At 57.3% G+C, this 14,207-nt stretch overlaps 5 protein-coding genes across 5 annotated transcripts; 4 read left to right on the forward strand and 1 right to left on the reverse strand.

The window, feature by feature from the left end:
• Nucleotides 1–429: 429 nt before the first annotated feature.
• Nucleotides 430–2,342, forward strand: CH63R_01610 (Cytochrome p450 monooxygenase; the record flags this gene model as incomplete). The annotated part of the gene is made up of 5 exons (XM_018296585.1): nucleotides 430–892; nucleotides 981–1,049; nucleotides 1,148–1,744; nucleotides 1,819–1,925; nucleotides 2,022–2,342. 5 exons carry the CDS (start codon nucleotides 430–432, stop codon nucleotides 2,340–2,342), a joined length of 1,557 nt encoding a protein of 518 aa, XP_018164947.1.
• Nucleotides 2,343–3,483: 1,141 nt separating this feature from the next.
• Nucleotides 3,484–5,085, forward strand: CH63R_01611 (PHB depolymerase family esterase; the record flags this gene model as incomplete). Its single annotated transcript, XM_018296586.1, has 5 exons — nucleotides 3,484–3,936; nucleotides 4,081–4,452; nucleotides 4,549–4,623; nucleotides 4,652–4,889; nucleotides 5,066–5,085. The coding sequence occupies 5 exons, from the start codon at nucleotides 3,484–3,486 to the stop codon at nucleotides 5,083–5,085; spliced, it is 1,158 nt and encodes a 385-aa protein (XP_018164948.1).
• A 2,227-nt stretch (nucleotides 5,086–7,312) lies between these two features.
• Nucleotides 7,313–9,163, forward strand: CH63R_01612 (Transmembrane amino acid transporter; the record flags this gene model as incomplete). The annotated part of the gene is made up of 1 exon (XM_018296587.1): nucleotides 7,313–9,163. The coding sequence occupies one exon, from the start codon at nucleotides 7,313–7,315 to the stop codon at nucleotides 9,161–9,163; it is 1,851 nt and encodes a 616-aa protein (XP_018164949.1).
• A 259-nt stretch (nucleotides 9,164–9,422) lies between these two features.
• CH63R_01613 (uncharacterized protein) lies at nucleotides 9,423–10,346 on the reverse strand (the record flags this gene model as incomplete). The annotated part of the gene is made up of 1 exon (XM_018296588.1): nucleotides 9,423–10,346. One exon carries the CDS (start codon nucleotides 10,344–10,346, stop codon nucleotides 9,423–9,425), a length of 924 nt encoding a protein of 307 aa, XP_018164950.1.
• A 1,707-nt stretch (nucleotides 10,347–12,053) lies between these two features.
• CH63R_01614 (uncharacterized protein) lies at nucleotides 12,054–12,623 on the forward strand (the record flags this gene model as incomplete). Its single annotated transcript, XM_018296589.1, has 3 exons — nucleotides 12,054–12,204; nucleotides 12,429–12,555; nucleotides 12,602–12,623. 3 exons carry the CDS (start codon nucleotides 12,054–12,056, stop codon nucleotides 12,621–12,623), a joined length of 300 nt encoding a protein of 99 aa, XP_018164951.1.
• Between the last annotated feature and the right edge of the window lie 1,584 nt (nucleotides 12,624–14,207).

A 14,207-nucleotide genomic window follows, 5' to 3' on the forward strand; every position in this document is an offset into this window, starting at 1 on the left:
AAAGATAAGGGCACGACATTTATACTCTTTTTACCTGGCTTGGTTATGACCGCCTAGCGGTCCGAGACGACATCTCAGTCATATTTCTCGGTCCGAGAGCGGGATAAAAAAAAAGTTTAACGGGAAGCATCACGACACAGCTTCAGCGTGCATTTGCGAATGGTATGCATCGAGCACCGAACGGGAGATAAAGGGCAGAGATGGAGTCATGAGAACGAGTACAGCCGTCTCGGCTCCCATTCCAAATCCTCCTTCGGCTACAGTTCTGGCCAATATAAATAAAACATGGCAGCCTAACCAGATACAACTGGGATGTCGGGGAAACACCATCATCAATAACACCACTGTTTACCCTGATTTGGTTCCTTCTGCCTTGAGAAACCGTCGTGTCCGGCAAGAATACCACGAAAGGACGAATTCGGCTTCAACATGGACGTCAACGGTTCGTCGGCGTCGCCCAGCTGGGCCGAATACGCGTCCTCGAAGCTGCCGTCATCGGACTCGACCACCAACTCGGCCTTCTACCTGTTGGCGCTGCTAGCTGTGGTCTCCGTCTTCGCGGCACCGATCCGGAACAGGCTCCGGAGCGTCGAGATCTACCCGGTCATCAACACGACCAAGGAGGAGTACCTCAAAGAAGGCAAAGCCCTCCTCGCCAGGGGCGCCAAGGAGCACAACGGCAAGCCCTTCCGAGTGTACACGGGCCAGGGCACCCTCACGGTGCTGGCGCCCGAGTTCGTGCACGAGGTGAAGAACGATGAAAGGCTGAGCTCGACCGAGTTCCTGCTGGCCTACTGGCAGGCCGGGACGCCGGGGTTCGAGCCGTACATCAGCTCCGGGAGCGAGTTGATTCGCGAGATGATACGAACACGCCTGACACCGGGCGACGTCGGTAAGTTGTGTTGGGATGGATGACATATCAGTGCAAATCTGTCTACGAAGCAAATCAGAATCCATGTGTTAAGTGGTGTCTCTCTCAGCCAAGCTATCACAGCCCCTTGCAGACGAAGCAGCCGATGCTCTCCGAGACGTCTTTACCGACGATGAAGGTAAGTCGGACAGACAGACAGACAGACAGACTGAAAAACAAAACATCTTTGGAACTTTGAGCTTACAAACTGTCCCTTTTTCTTTCCCCTCCCCGTAGAATGGCACGAAATAACCCTCGCCTCGGCGATCCCGCAAATCGTCGCCCGCGTCTCGGCGCTCGTCTTCCTCGGCCCCGAACTCTGCCGCGACCCGGTCTGGCTCGACATCACGATCAACTACCCGAGCAAAGCCATGGCCGCCGCCAAGGTGCTGCGGTCCTACCCGTCGCCGATCCGCCGCCTCGTGCACTGGTTCCTCCCCTGCTGCCGCGAGCTCCGGCGGATGCTCCGCACGGCGCGCCTGGCCATCGAGCCGATCCAGCGGCGGCGGCGGGAGCAGGAGACCGGGGCGGGCAGTGCGGCGTCCGACAACGCGCTGGCGTGGATCGAGAAGCTGGCGAGCAGGCAGAGAGACACGACGGCGCAAACGGCGGCGTTCCAGCAGCTGGGGCTGTCGATCCTCGCCAACGCGTCGTCCACGGACCTGATCTCGCAGAACATCCTGGACCTGTGCCGCAACCCGGAGCTGACCGAGCCGCTGAGGGACGAAGTCCTGCGGGAGACCAGTGGCGGGTGGAAGACGTCGTCAGTGTACGGGCTCAGGCTCATGGACAGCGTGTTGAAGGAGACGCTGCGGCTGAAGCCCATCGCGTCAGGTTAGTCGTAGTCGTCCGTTCGTTCCTCTCTCAGGCGCCGGGCGACGTTACTAATACACACGGCCGGTGAACAGTTGCCCTTGGACGCCGAGTCATGGAGGACGGAGTGAGACTGAGCGATGGTAGCATGCTCCCAAGGACGACGGGCGTGGCCGTATCCTCGGCCAAGATGTGGGATCCCGTAAGTTATTCTCTGCCCGTGCGAGCACAAGATCGGTGGTCTCTATACTCAAATTCAAGACCATGTTTGCTGAGCTTCTCTGTCGCCCACGAGCAGGAGATCTACCCGCGGCCCGAGACGTTTGACGGGTACCGCTTCCTTCGCATGCGCGAGTCCGGCAACAACGAGCACGTCGCCCAGCTCGCCAGCGTGTCGCCGGAGCACCTCGGGTTCGGACTCGGGCCACACGCGTGTCCCGGCCGGTTCCTGGGCTCGAACTCCGCCAAGCTGATCATGGCGTACATCCTGCTCCGGTACGAGTTCAAGCTGGCCGACGACATCGACGCGGCGGCGGTCGATCCAGTGCGGTTCGGGTTCTCGACGTTGGCGAATCCCAGAGCCAAGGTTTGGATCAGACGAAGGAAGGATACTGCGTAATGGTTAAGGAGATGAACTTGCACGCAATATGAGATACGCCAACGGAGGGTGGGCGTAGGGGCTATGCGTGACTTTTCCTGGGGAATCTGGCGTTGGGCAACGCAGGACAACGGCATCTTGCTCACAAGCAACCAACGTCGTAGAGTGGTCTGTCAGCAACGATGAGTCTGCGAGGTAATTTAGACCCGAACCTAGCATGCATTTCAATTTGAATGATGCTGAGAGAGCCCGGGATCTCGGGTCGTCAAAGGAGCTGCCATGCCCCGGCCAACTTCTGTCAAGAAACTGCAACGCGGTCATCATGTATGTATGTATGTGTGCAGCCAGACCCGGCCCGGTCAGGCCAGGTTACCGAATTGATCGCGGAACCTCTTCTCGGCGTCCATCCAAGAACGGGAATCTCCGCCCGAGCGATTGGCGGAACAAGATTCCGCGCTTCGACTTGCATGGCGGGGGGAAGAAGGGTTGGCTGCCCCTCGGTTCTCTCTTCCAACTGCGGAGATGACCTGTCTGTTTCCCCTCTCCCCCTCCCTCCGTCAAACTTCTTTGGACCCAGCCAGCTCATCACAACTCGTCCAAGTGACAGACGGGGAAAGCCAGCGATCGGCCGTCGTTCTGGGCAAGCATGCGGCACGCATTGTCTCGGTGTCGAGGTTGACAGCCTGGGAAAGGGAACCAAGGCCCGTCTCCCGCAGCGGGCGTGCAGCCCGCGTCGCCGGTCTCATCAGGAGGCGGACGCCACGTGCGTGAGGGGTGCTCGCCACGATGACGGACCAAGGAAGAGGAAGCAGAAAGCTTGGAATCCTCTGCAACGGTGAGGCGGAAAGGGGGAGAGACCTGGGACGGATTCGGCCGAGTAGTGGCGGGAACGACATCCGATCGACACGATGTGACTGTGGACCGAGGGGTACGGAGGCTCGCGATCCGTGATGCCCGTGGAAGTGGTTGATGGCGACCATTAGAGCAAGTGTACCCCCAGCATGGTATCCTCCTGGACCTTGGTTGTATCCAATGTATCCAGTATTCATACACGTAAATAGATAGATATATGTATGTGCGTGTGACCCCTCCCCGAAGAACGAGTCAACTTCCAAAGGGACTCACTCATCCATCAGCTCTCTCACCAGCTCCCGTAGCCAACATGATATCCCTCTTTACTCTCGCCCTCTGGGCCCTAGCCCTCCTCGCACCCGTCCTCGGCGCCGAGGTGGTCCCCCGCGCGACCTTCACCGAGGTGACCAACTACGGGTCCAACCCAACGGGCACTCGCATGTGGCTGTATGTGCCGCGCAACCTCGCGGCGAAGCCGGCCGTCGTCGTGGGCATCCACTGGTGCAGCGGCAGCGCGCAGGCCTACTACCAGGGCAGCATGTGGGCGACCAACGCGGAGAAGTACGGGTACATCGTCATCTACCCGCAGACGCCCTCCACGCGCGACAACTGCTGGGACGTGGCGAGCAAGATGACGCTGACGCACGGCGGCGGCGGCGCGAGCAACTCCATCGCCAACATGGTGAGCTTTGTCGTCGCGCAGTACGGCGCCGACACGAGCCGCGTGTTTGCGACGGGCATCTCGTCCGGGGCCATGATGACGGTGAGTCTGGCAAAGTCCCGAGAGTGAGAGAGAGGGTGAGAGAGAGAGTGAGAGAGAGGGTGAGAGAGAGGGTGAGAGAGAGGGTGAGAGTGAGAGTGAGAGTGAGAGTGAATACTGATTCATAATGTGTGACAATCTGCGTAGAACGTCCTCGCCGCGACATACCCCGACGTCTTCGCCGCCGGCATTGCCTACGCGGGCGTCCCCGCCGGCTGCTTCATGTCGGTGGACGACATCCCCGACTTCTGGAACTCGACGTGCTCGACGGGCCAGTCCATCTGGACGCAGCAGCAGTGGACCAACGTCGTCAAGGAAATGTACCCGGGCTACACTGGGCCGCGGCCCAAGATGCAGATCTACCACGGGTCGGCGGACGAGGCGCTCAACGTGCAGAACTACTACGAGACCATCAAGCAGTGGACGGGCGTGTTCGGCTACTCGACGACGCCCGTGTCGGAGACGGCCAACTACCCGCGCAGCCCGTACACCAAGTACGTGTTTGGGGACAAGCTGCAGGTGAGTTGGATCGATCGAAGGGGGTTGAGGGGAGGTGGTGAAGACAAGAGGAGAGGACGTGGAGTAAAAAGGCTGACGACGATGGCTCATGCGTAGACCTTCCTGGGCGCCGGCGTGTCGCACTCGATCGACGTGTTTTGGGAAGAGGACCTCAAGTGGTTCGGTTTCGTGGTAAGAGAGTTTCTGATCTGTTCACAAGAGGACGACTGGAAGGGACTCTGACCTTGGTGATGCAGACACCGGTGAGCTCCTCGTCGGTTCCGACGGCGACGGCGACGACACCTCCCGTGACCACGAGCCGCGCATCGACGACGCTGGTGGTCAGCACGACGACGACGGCCAGGACAACGACGACGACGACCTCGGCGGCCGGGGGATCGGGGACGTCGCCGCAGTGGGGGCAGTGCGGCGGCATCGACTGGAAGGGTCCGACGACGGTGAGTCGATGGGGAGCTGATGAGAGCTTACGAGAAAGTTGTTGAGAGTTCTGGGCGCTGACTTCTGATGGGGGAAACCAGTGCGCGAGTCCGTTCAAGTGTGTCAAGATCAACGACTGTAAGTGACGAAGCGATGCGTCTCTTGACGGGGGGCACACGTACTGACGATGGCATAGGGTACTCGCAGTGCCAGTAGATGACGACGACGACGACGACGACGACGACGACGACGACGAAGTGGACAGATGTGTTGAGGCCATGTTGATGCAAAGTCTCAGGGTTGAACGCGAGGAATGTGATGGGAGAAAGCGCGCAGTCTGTTTTCAGTCGAAGCATCTTCACTCAATTGGACTACTTCCAGAACCCTTAATGGAAAAACAAAGGGAATATGTTCATGAGCCATACATGAGTTCCTCACACACACAATTCTGCTCGCGGGTGGATGAAACGAAGATTTGTCCGGAATGCGACGACTTCTGCAAGCGGTTGTCGGCGGCCGACTTTCCTTTTTCCTTCCTTTTCTTTTTTTTTCCTTACCGCGAATGCATGTCACCGAGTCCCGGTCTCGGATAGACTCACACACGGAAAGAGAGAGAGAGACCTTTCCGTGATCTCATGAGACAAGGTGCATTCCAGCGGGAAAAAGCAAAGACGTGTCTCGGTAAAGAGAGGAGAGGTCTCGGTCTCGGGGGAGAAACACGGGTTATGTATACTATGATGCATGTACCAGGTGAAAAGGGGACCTTTTCACTCTCGAGAGCTGCAGGTTGTCACAAGTAAAGAATGAAGCGGTGGTTAATGATGGAAAACCCCACGTGCGTCTTGAGATGTCTATGTTTGGTCGCCTCTTGTCCTCCTCATCCTCTCCCGTTGACCGGACAATCACGTGATGCTCACCGCAGGTTCCCGTCGGAGAAGCTCCGATTTGTTTTCCCCATGTCCCATGTCGCTCCTCTCGGGCTCCTTTGCATCTCGCTTCTGCTTAGTGCAGGACGGGGGGGTGTTTTCAGGGTTCTCTTCGGTGGCGTCATGCCACGGCCCCGCCTGGTTCAGAGAATTCATTACGAAGAGCAACTTTCAAGTCTCGTCTCGTAAGAGGAATACTCTCGAAATGCGGCAATTGTGTGAGAGAGACAGAGGGTGAAACCCAACAGAGCCTAGAAGAGCCGTGTCAACTCAGAGACAGTTGTCTAGGACACGCGCACACCCCCCTCCTCACTCCGGGATGACGAGCCGTCTCTATCTGCTGCAGATTCGATTCGGGCAAACGTGATCCAATGTCTCGCCCCGTCTCACTTCCGAGCAACAGAGAGACAGCTGACAGCGAGAGTGTGTGAGTGAAGGAGAGAGAGAGAGAGAGAGAGTGTGGGAAAAAAGAGAGACAACGCCGGGCTAAGCCTCTCACCGCCACAGATGGCCTTGTTCTCCCGAAGCTCCCTCCCTCCCTCCCTCTCTTCTCCCCTTCCATTGACCAAACAGACGCCAGCAAAACAACCAAAACACCCTTGGACGCTTCTCCACCGCCGATCCGAAACCTGGCCGTCCCGTCGCCAACTCACGGCGCTTGCCATGCGGACTGACGTAAGGACTGCAGAGTCCCTCTCCCCCCCAGTCCAGACAGTTCTCCTGCTTCTGCAGTAGGCTCTCTTGGGCCTAGCTTCTCGTCTTGCAGCGGGAATCCATGTCTTTGCGGCGTCTTTTTTTCTCTCTCTCCTTTCTCTAGTGTACCTGTAGGAGGACCTCTCACCTCTCTCAGTCTCGGCTCGTTGGTTCCTCGGCGTCTCCAACTCTGTCGCCCCTCCTCCACCCCCGCGATAGATCATGACTTTGCCCACGCAGCCAGGTTCTGGGAGATTCTCGTATTCTCCGCTCAGACACGGCCCATCCGCCCCAAGTATCGTCCTATCTATGGGAACTATCCTCTCTCTGTCTTCTCGTTCTCTCTCTCTCACACACACACCACACACAGACACTCCTATCCACCCCCATCACCCATGCACGAAAATCCGCAGCGGGGACCGCAAGCGGCTCAAGCTTCGTTAAAGCGAGAGTCGGCCTGACCTCTTGAAAAAACAACAAAACGTTGAAGCATTTCGGCGTCTCCCCAGTTTCTGTCCATCCCACGATCCCATGACCAAAGCTGCGACTGCATCTTCGTGACGTGGTTTGCTCTTTAATGCGTATGGCCCCTCCTCCCCCTCATCACCGTCATCATCATCATTCTCGTCTTCTCCTATTTCTACAAGGTACTCCATTGAGACTTTACACAAGTCCCGGGGTCTAAGCTTTTCTCTATTTTGTTTTATTTTAAAGCGGGGGTTATTGTCTCCAACTTCTCTCTCCCTGGAAGTATCGCCACCACAATATCACCACCACCACCACCACCATCTCCATCTAGACATCCTCAACACATCACCACCATCATGTCCGACACAACTCCCTCGTCTTCGGACGAGCGGCTACGCACCGCCGTCATCGCGAACCACCTCCCGCCCGGCTACGGCACCAGCTTCGACGGCGTCCGCACACTCTCCAACGGCGACCTGACGCGCCAGACCTCCAACTCGGCCACGAACCTCCCCGCGACCAGCAGGCCCAACAACGATCACCACGACGACCACGACCACGACGACAAGACCGCCGAGCAACAGGAAGAGGCGTCGTCCCTCCTCCTCCCCGGCGGCGACATCCACCGCGACCTCTTCAAGATCTCGGCCCGCGAGCAGGGCGTCAAGCGAGCCCAGACCTTCTCCCACCCGCGCCGCACCGAGTCCGGCCACGAATCCGACCTGCCGGCCGCCTCGGACATGCTCATGCCCCAGGGCTTCCGCCGCCAGTTCGTCATGCAGAAGCGCGGCTTCACGGCCGCCAACCTGCCCATCACGCGCAACTTTGTCGAGTTCCTCGACTTCTACGGCTCCTTCGCCGGCGAGGACCTGGCCGACTCGGACGAGGAGGCCATCGAGACCGACGACGAGGAGGACGACGACGGTGACGACGACGACGAAGAGTCGCGGCGCCAACGACCCCGTCGTCCCCCGACCGAGACCCGGCCCCTCCTCGGCCGGCGCCGGTCCTCGCGGTTCGCGCGCAAGGCCGGCGACGCCTCGACGACAAAGACCTTCTTCACGACGCTCAAGGCCTTCATCGGCACGGGCATCATGTTCCTGCCCAAGGCCTTCAAGAACGGCGGCATCCTCTTCTCGTCGCTGACCATGCTCGTCGTCGCCGCCGTCTCCATGGCCGCGTTCCACCTCCTCCTCCAGTGCCGCGCCCGCTACGGCGGCGGCTACGGCGACCTCGGCCACGGCATCTCCGGCCCGCGCCTGCGCTCCCTCATCCTCGCCTCCATCACCCTCTCCCAGATCGGCTTCGTCTGCACCGGCCTCGTCTTCGTCGCCGACAACTGGTTCTCCTTCCTCGAGGCCGTCACCGGCGGCGCCAACCCGCTCGGCTCGACCGCCCTCATCGCCCTGCAGGCCCTCGTCATCGTCCCGCTCGCCTTCATCCGCAACATCTCCAAGCTGGGGCCCGCCGCCCTGCTGGCCGACGTCTTCATCGTCGTCGGCGTCGCCTACATCTGGTGGTACGACATCTCGGCCCTCGCCACCCGCGGCATGGACCCCTCCGTCCGCCTCTTCAACCCGAGCTCCTACACCCTCACCATCGGCGCCTCCATCTTCACCTTTGAGGGCATCGGCCTCATCATCCCCATCCAGGCCAGCATGAAGAAGCCCGAGCACTTTGAGCCGCTGCTGGCCGGCGTCATGCTGCTCATCACCTGCGTCTTCACCTCCGTCGGCGCCCTCTGCTACGCCACCTTTGGCGACCGCACAAAGATCGAAATCATCGACAACTACCCGCAGGACAGCCGCCTCGTCAACGCCGTCCAGTTCATGTACGCCCTCGCCGTCCTCGTCGGCAACCCCGTCCAGCTGTTCCCGGCCATGCGCATCCTCGAGGGCAAGATCTTCGGCCACCGCTCCGGGAAGAAGGACCTGTTGACCAAGTGGAAGAAGAACGCATTCCGCACAGCCCTCGTCGCCGTGTGCATCGGCGTGTCCATCGCCGGCTCCGCCAACCTCGACCGCTTCGTCGCCCTCATCGGATCGTTTGCCTGCGTGCCTTTGGTGTACATCTACCCGCCGTACCTCCATTACAAGGGCATCGCCGAGACGAAAAAGCAGAAGATTTTCGACATAGCCCTCATGGCCCTCGGCTTCGTGGGCATGGTATATACAACGGGCATCACGCTGGCGACCAGCTTCCTGTAGACTCGTAGAGTTAGATCGATACCTGGCACTGAGAGACAGAAGGAGTTGAGATGTAGTATAGGTATATGGTTGTAACTGAAAGACTAAAAGACAAATGTAAATGTACTGTTGTTCATGATGATTGGAATATCCATCACCCAGGTGACGGACGCATGGCCAGAGTAGTAACAGTGCAACGTGTGTGAGCGTAGTAGAGCTATTTATTCCATGACCATCTGTCTGTAGATGTCCCATCTCCCTTGTGGGCAACACGTGGCTATCAGTCCTCCCGCCATCTCACGGCCCAGTCTCCCTTCGCATAGCTCGGCTCGACGACCTTGCCCTGCATCACGGCCTCGCACTTCCTCCTCTCGTCCCTCCCGTCCACGAGGAACCCGAACACGACCCCGCGCCGCGCCGCACACCGCACCATCTCGCGCTCGTGCGCCCTCCTCTGCCCCTCGGCCCTCTTCTCGCGCATCTCGTCCGTCTCCTCGACCCGCTCGGCGCGCCCCTTCTCGCCGCCGACGCTGCCGTTGACCTGGCTCCTCGTCTGCGGCGGCCTCACGCGCGTGCCGCTGCGCACCGAGAGGCTCGCCTGCACGTGAGGGTCGAGTTCGGCCGACTTGCTGCGGTCGAGGCCGAGCATCTCGTCAATAACCTCGGCGCCGGGGTCGTTGTCGTTGTCGTTGTCGTTGCGGGTGTTTGTGTCGCCGTCCGGGCGTTGTTGGGATCGCTCGCCGAGGTCGATGGCCTCGTCCTCGTCCGACGCGCCGTTCCCCCCGATGACCCTCGAGGCGCGGTTCTTCTTCCTGCCGTACACCTTGTTCGGATCCTGCCTGTCGCCAAAGACCTTGCTCTCGACCGCGTCGCACGCCACGAGGATGCGCGTGTCGCCCTTGACCTTTTTGGCCTTGCTGCCCTCGACCTCGTCCTCGCCCTGCAGGAACCGCACAAAGGCCTGCTCGATCTCTTTGTCGAGGCGCCCTGGCTTCTGGCCGCGGCAGCGGGAGGAGCAGTACTTGGGCTCGGTCTTTGTCTCCGCCGTCTTGGGTGCCTTGGATGCCGCCGTGGCCTTGCGGCTTGATATGACGCGCCCGCACGTGCGGCAGTAAGACGTCGCGTCGCCGTTGGGCAGCAGGTAGAATGGCGCCGGCGTTGCCTGGGACTTGGACGGCCGGGACCACGAGTCCATCCAGCTCATCGCGGTGGTGTGGAGGAGGGGGGTTGTCTGAGGGTTGTTGGCGGAAGGTCGGGTTCGGATTGTGTGAGCTACGCTTATGCGGGCTCCTCGTGAGGTGTTGGCGAGTCGTGTGACGAAATGGAGAGGAAAGGGACGGGAGAGCATGAGGATACAGGTTGAAGATGGGGGTTCCTCCTGTGTGGTTTTGTGCAGAGACCAAGGGAGAGTTTCGAGGATAAAGGCCGTCGATCAACGCGGCAGAGGCTACGTCATCGATGTCTTGTTGTGAGTGCGGAGTGAAAAGTAAGTCTTCCCAAAGTGTGCATATGTCACGTCTCACCAGGGCCTCGGGATTGTTGGTCAACAAATAACGCTGTCGGTTGATTTTCATGAAGCCATAAAACCAAGTCTCATTTCTCACGATTCACAACTGTGACTGGGTGTTCTATGATTGAGTCTTCCATTGAAGCATTAGCATTCTGAGTGAACATCAGGACAAGGGCTGGCTTATACCACTGAGAATAGCATTGACATACAACAAGCCCAGCCATGAGGTAGAGCTTCAATACAGCTCATTAAGTGGGAAATAGCATCATAGGGATCTACATTTATATGCTGTCCTTAAGAATTTTGCAGATAGGAATTAGGCAAGATCGACAATAGCAGCGTGTCGATTACCGCATGATACTTCCAGTACTATTATCTGCCGAATACCCAGCGTTTACTGAACACGAAGTGAACCGGGGCTCCGACTGGACGGACGATCGACCAAGGCCGAATGATAAAGAGCGACTAGTTCATTTGTGAAGCCCTGGGGGCAACAATAAATCCCGAAACCAGTAACTAAGCAACATTGACCGTGGCAGCTTCTTGCAAACTCAAGGTTGTTAACCTATTGACTGTGGTTCTATTCACGAAAAGAATGTTTCCTCGAGAATGTGGCCAAGATGCTGCTTCACAATCGGGTCACCGTTTGAAGTGGGTGTTCACGGAACGGTTCCTGTCGGCCGGAGTGAGTTGTGGGATGTAGCTTTCGAGACGAGAGATGGTGGTCCGCTTCAGGTATTGGCTGGGTGAGGTTGCTGTAGGGAAGCCGAGAGAGTGAGAATTCTAAATGACCTCTCTGCAGATTAATGATAGGGAAAGTCGGATTGTGATGATGATGATGATGAAGAACAAGAGAAAAAGAGTGTCCAAGACACATGAACACTGGCGAGCTGAATGGTATCTGCAGGCAGCTCAACCACCACTTTAACGACCTGTCACTGACCGTTTAAACTGTTACCAGACAAAAATTGAATTGTCAAATATGAGATTGGGACTTTGTGCAGAGACGGTTATCTGCTCAGCTGATCTTGTACCTTTCTGATTGTTGCAGGGATGAATATTGAGCCGAACCTGAGCGTCTGTCTCTGTTTCCTTTCGTCCACGAGATGACAATGTCGCCGCCCAGAACTGCAGTTTATGACGCCGTCAAGAGATGCATGAGAACGGGTGTAGAGGCGGCTCTCACCACCGACCATGTCCAGATGATGCCCAATGGCTTTGAAGACCCACGCCACCCACCCGCCTTATCCGCCTAATCCGCAAGGGCTGCTGTTGGTCCTAAGATGCTTCAGGAGCTCGGCGACCCGGGGGTTACACCTATCTACGCTCCACAAGATAGCCTCTTCCTCCGGCCCGGAAAGTCCCTTTTCCTCTACCCAACTCTCTTGACCCAAGCTCGCAATGAATGCTCCGGCAGGTGATATCCCTCGAGCCCAGCCCCCTAGTGCCTCTGCCCCCGCCCAACACACCGGCATATGCTTCTCTGAGCAGCTGTTGTACAGCGGCCCTGGCACGAGTCCCGATCAACCTCGATCTCGGCAGAGATGGGGGCGTAAGTCCGCGGCACGCCCGCCCCACCCGCACATCTGTCTCTCATGACCCCGGTTCACGAGCCAGCATTCCCGCAGCACGGAGCTCGCGGCAGCCGGCCTACAACAGTGTTGTTCATCGGACAGTAGGTAGTATCCCATTAGCTGCAAACTTACCGCATTGTGGCCAAGCGCGGAATAACACCAACGAGCTTTGTTGATTAGGGAGCGGAACCCGATCCGACAGTTGACAGCTCAGAGGCCGTCAGTTTTCCACTGAAGATTCTGGCCAAAACAGGGAGGGTCCTTAGTCTACAGTCGATAGATGAAGATGATGATATCGTTGTCCTCCGGGAGGTCCCTGCTCAGGCAAGGTGAGCATGCCCGAGGTAGTCGGGTTTTTAGCTCAATTCTTTATAGAAAGCCGTCTGAAACAGAGTAGCAGGGTCACAGGGTGCCAGAGAAAACCTTGACCAGTATACTAAAAGCGGCATGTTGTTCTCAGTGGGTGATTGTCGCAGTCTGTCTAGTGAGTCGGAGGGACTAGCCTAGCAGAAGCCTCCGAAGGGCCATTCAAGTGAAAGGTTCTTGTCCATGGCGCGACCTTGGGGAGAACAGCCTTTCATGCTAACTGGGCACGACAGGCTAAGCAACCCTAAGCGGTAGACGTTGAGTAGGCTAGAAACTAAACAGGGTAATAGGGGTAAGCAAAAGCCCCCTGTTGTGTCTATCCCCGCATATAACCTTATGACTTATGGAATTAAGTACAGTCTGTGAGGGGAAAATAACTATCAGGCCAGCAGGTTGCCAGAAGTACTGTCGTGGGGGTATAAAAGTTGGGGTGGGTTGGAAATACCTGGTAGGGGTATTTTGTTTCGGCCGGATACCTTGTACTAATGACGCGCAACTCTCGGGACCATCCCCCAAGATTCATGCCAGATAGAAGGGCACCACTTTCCGGCCGGAGGTATCCCATCGTCCGCAGCGAGGGTCCATGCCGGCTTCATTTCTCTGCTCTACTTCTCTAAGTAGAATTACATAATATCACAATCTCTCTCCCTAACTGCTTACGCTGAGAGATATTACTAGTAAATGACCTTCAGCGCAGGCAGACCTAGCAGTGCAGAAGTCAGTTCTTAAGTTAGTCTCTATTTAGCTGCTGCCCCTTACGCGTGGCCTTTCTGCGGTTGAGGGCAAGCTGACTGCATGCGAGAAGTATGATGTAAAAAGTTAGTCTACATTGCTTTCAGGCAAACGCCTTTTCTTGGAGTTGTGGAGATGCTTTAGCAGCAGCATGTATCTTGAAGGCTTACGCAGGCATTTAGTTTGCTTCCTGGACGGACGCATTATTAGTCTCATTGCACAAGGGCATGGCCAGTTGGCCCAACCTCGCGCGATATCTGACTATTATGTATGGAGGGAACTAATTAAATTGAAACCTGCAGCCTCTCGTTTGCTGCCTTTGAACCTCCTTGGCAGGCTTGCTGGGGCTTGTCTGTTGCCATTGCTTCTGAAATTTATTTACATATAAGTGTGTACTTTCGTCCAAGGAGGGGCCGCATCACTTTGTTTCTACCAGGCTTGCGCAACCTCTACCACCCCCTCGTATGCTGCCTGGACACTCGACAGCAACACCTCACTAAGCACCTCTAGCCATAGAGCTTTGGCACTTCGCGATATTCTTAGGCCATAGCACCATTTCTCCCGTCACAGTCATGCGCATCTCTCTAGTCAACGGGTTCTACCTGTCAGTCATCACCATGATTGTCTGGGGCCCATACTTGGCTGTCGCGTGTACCGATAATAAGGTACGTTGGGGTTTCCCTATATACTGTTGCGAGCATCTGGCATCTGGCATCTGGCATCTGACTCACCTTAAGGAATGCGAGAGGTGGGCTCGCCCCTTCATATACTGCATGCATTGCCAGGGCCTGTCAGCTCTTTGCGTGTCTAAACCAGAGTGTAACAATACACCCGGGTGCTACTGCAAATAGTAGAATATTTGATTTGAGTTGGGCTGCTGCAA

The sequence above is a fragment of the Colletotrichum higginsianum genome, chromosome 1 (genome assembly GCF_001672515.1).
Source record: "Colletotrichum higginsianum IMI 349063 chromosome 1, whole genome shotgun sequence".
Classification (NCBI taxonomy): Eukaryota; Fungi; Ascomycota; class Sordariomycetes; order Glomerellales; family Glomerellaceae; genus Colletotrichum; species Colletotrichum higginsianum.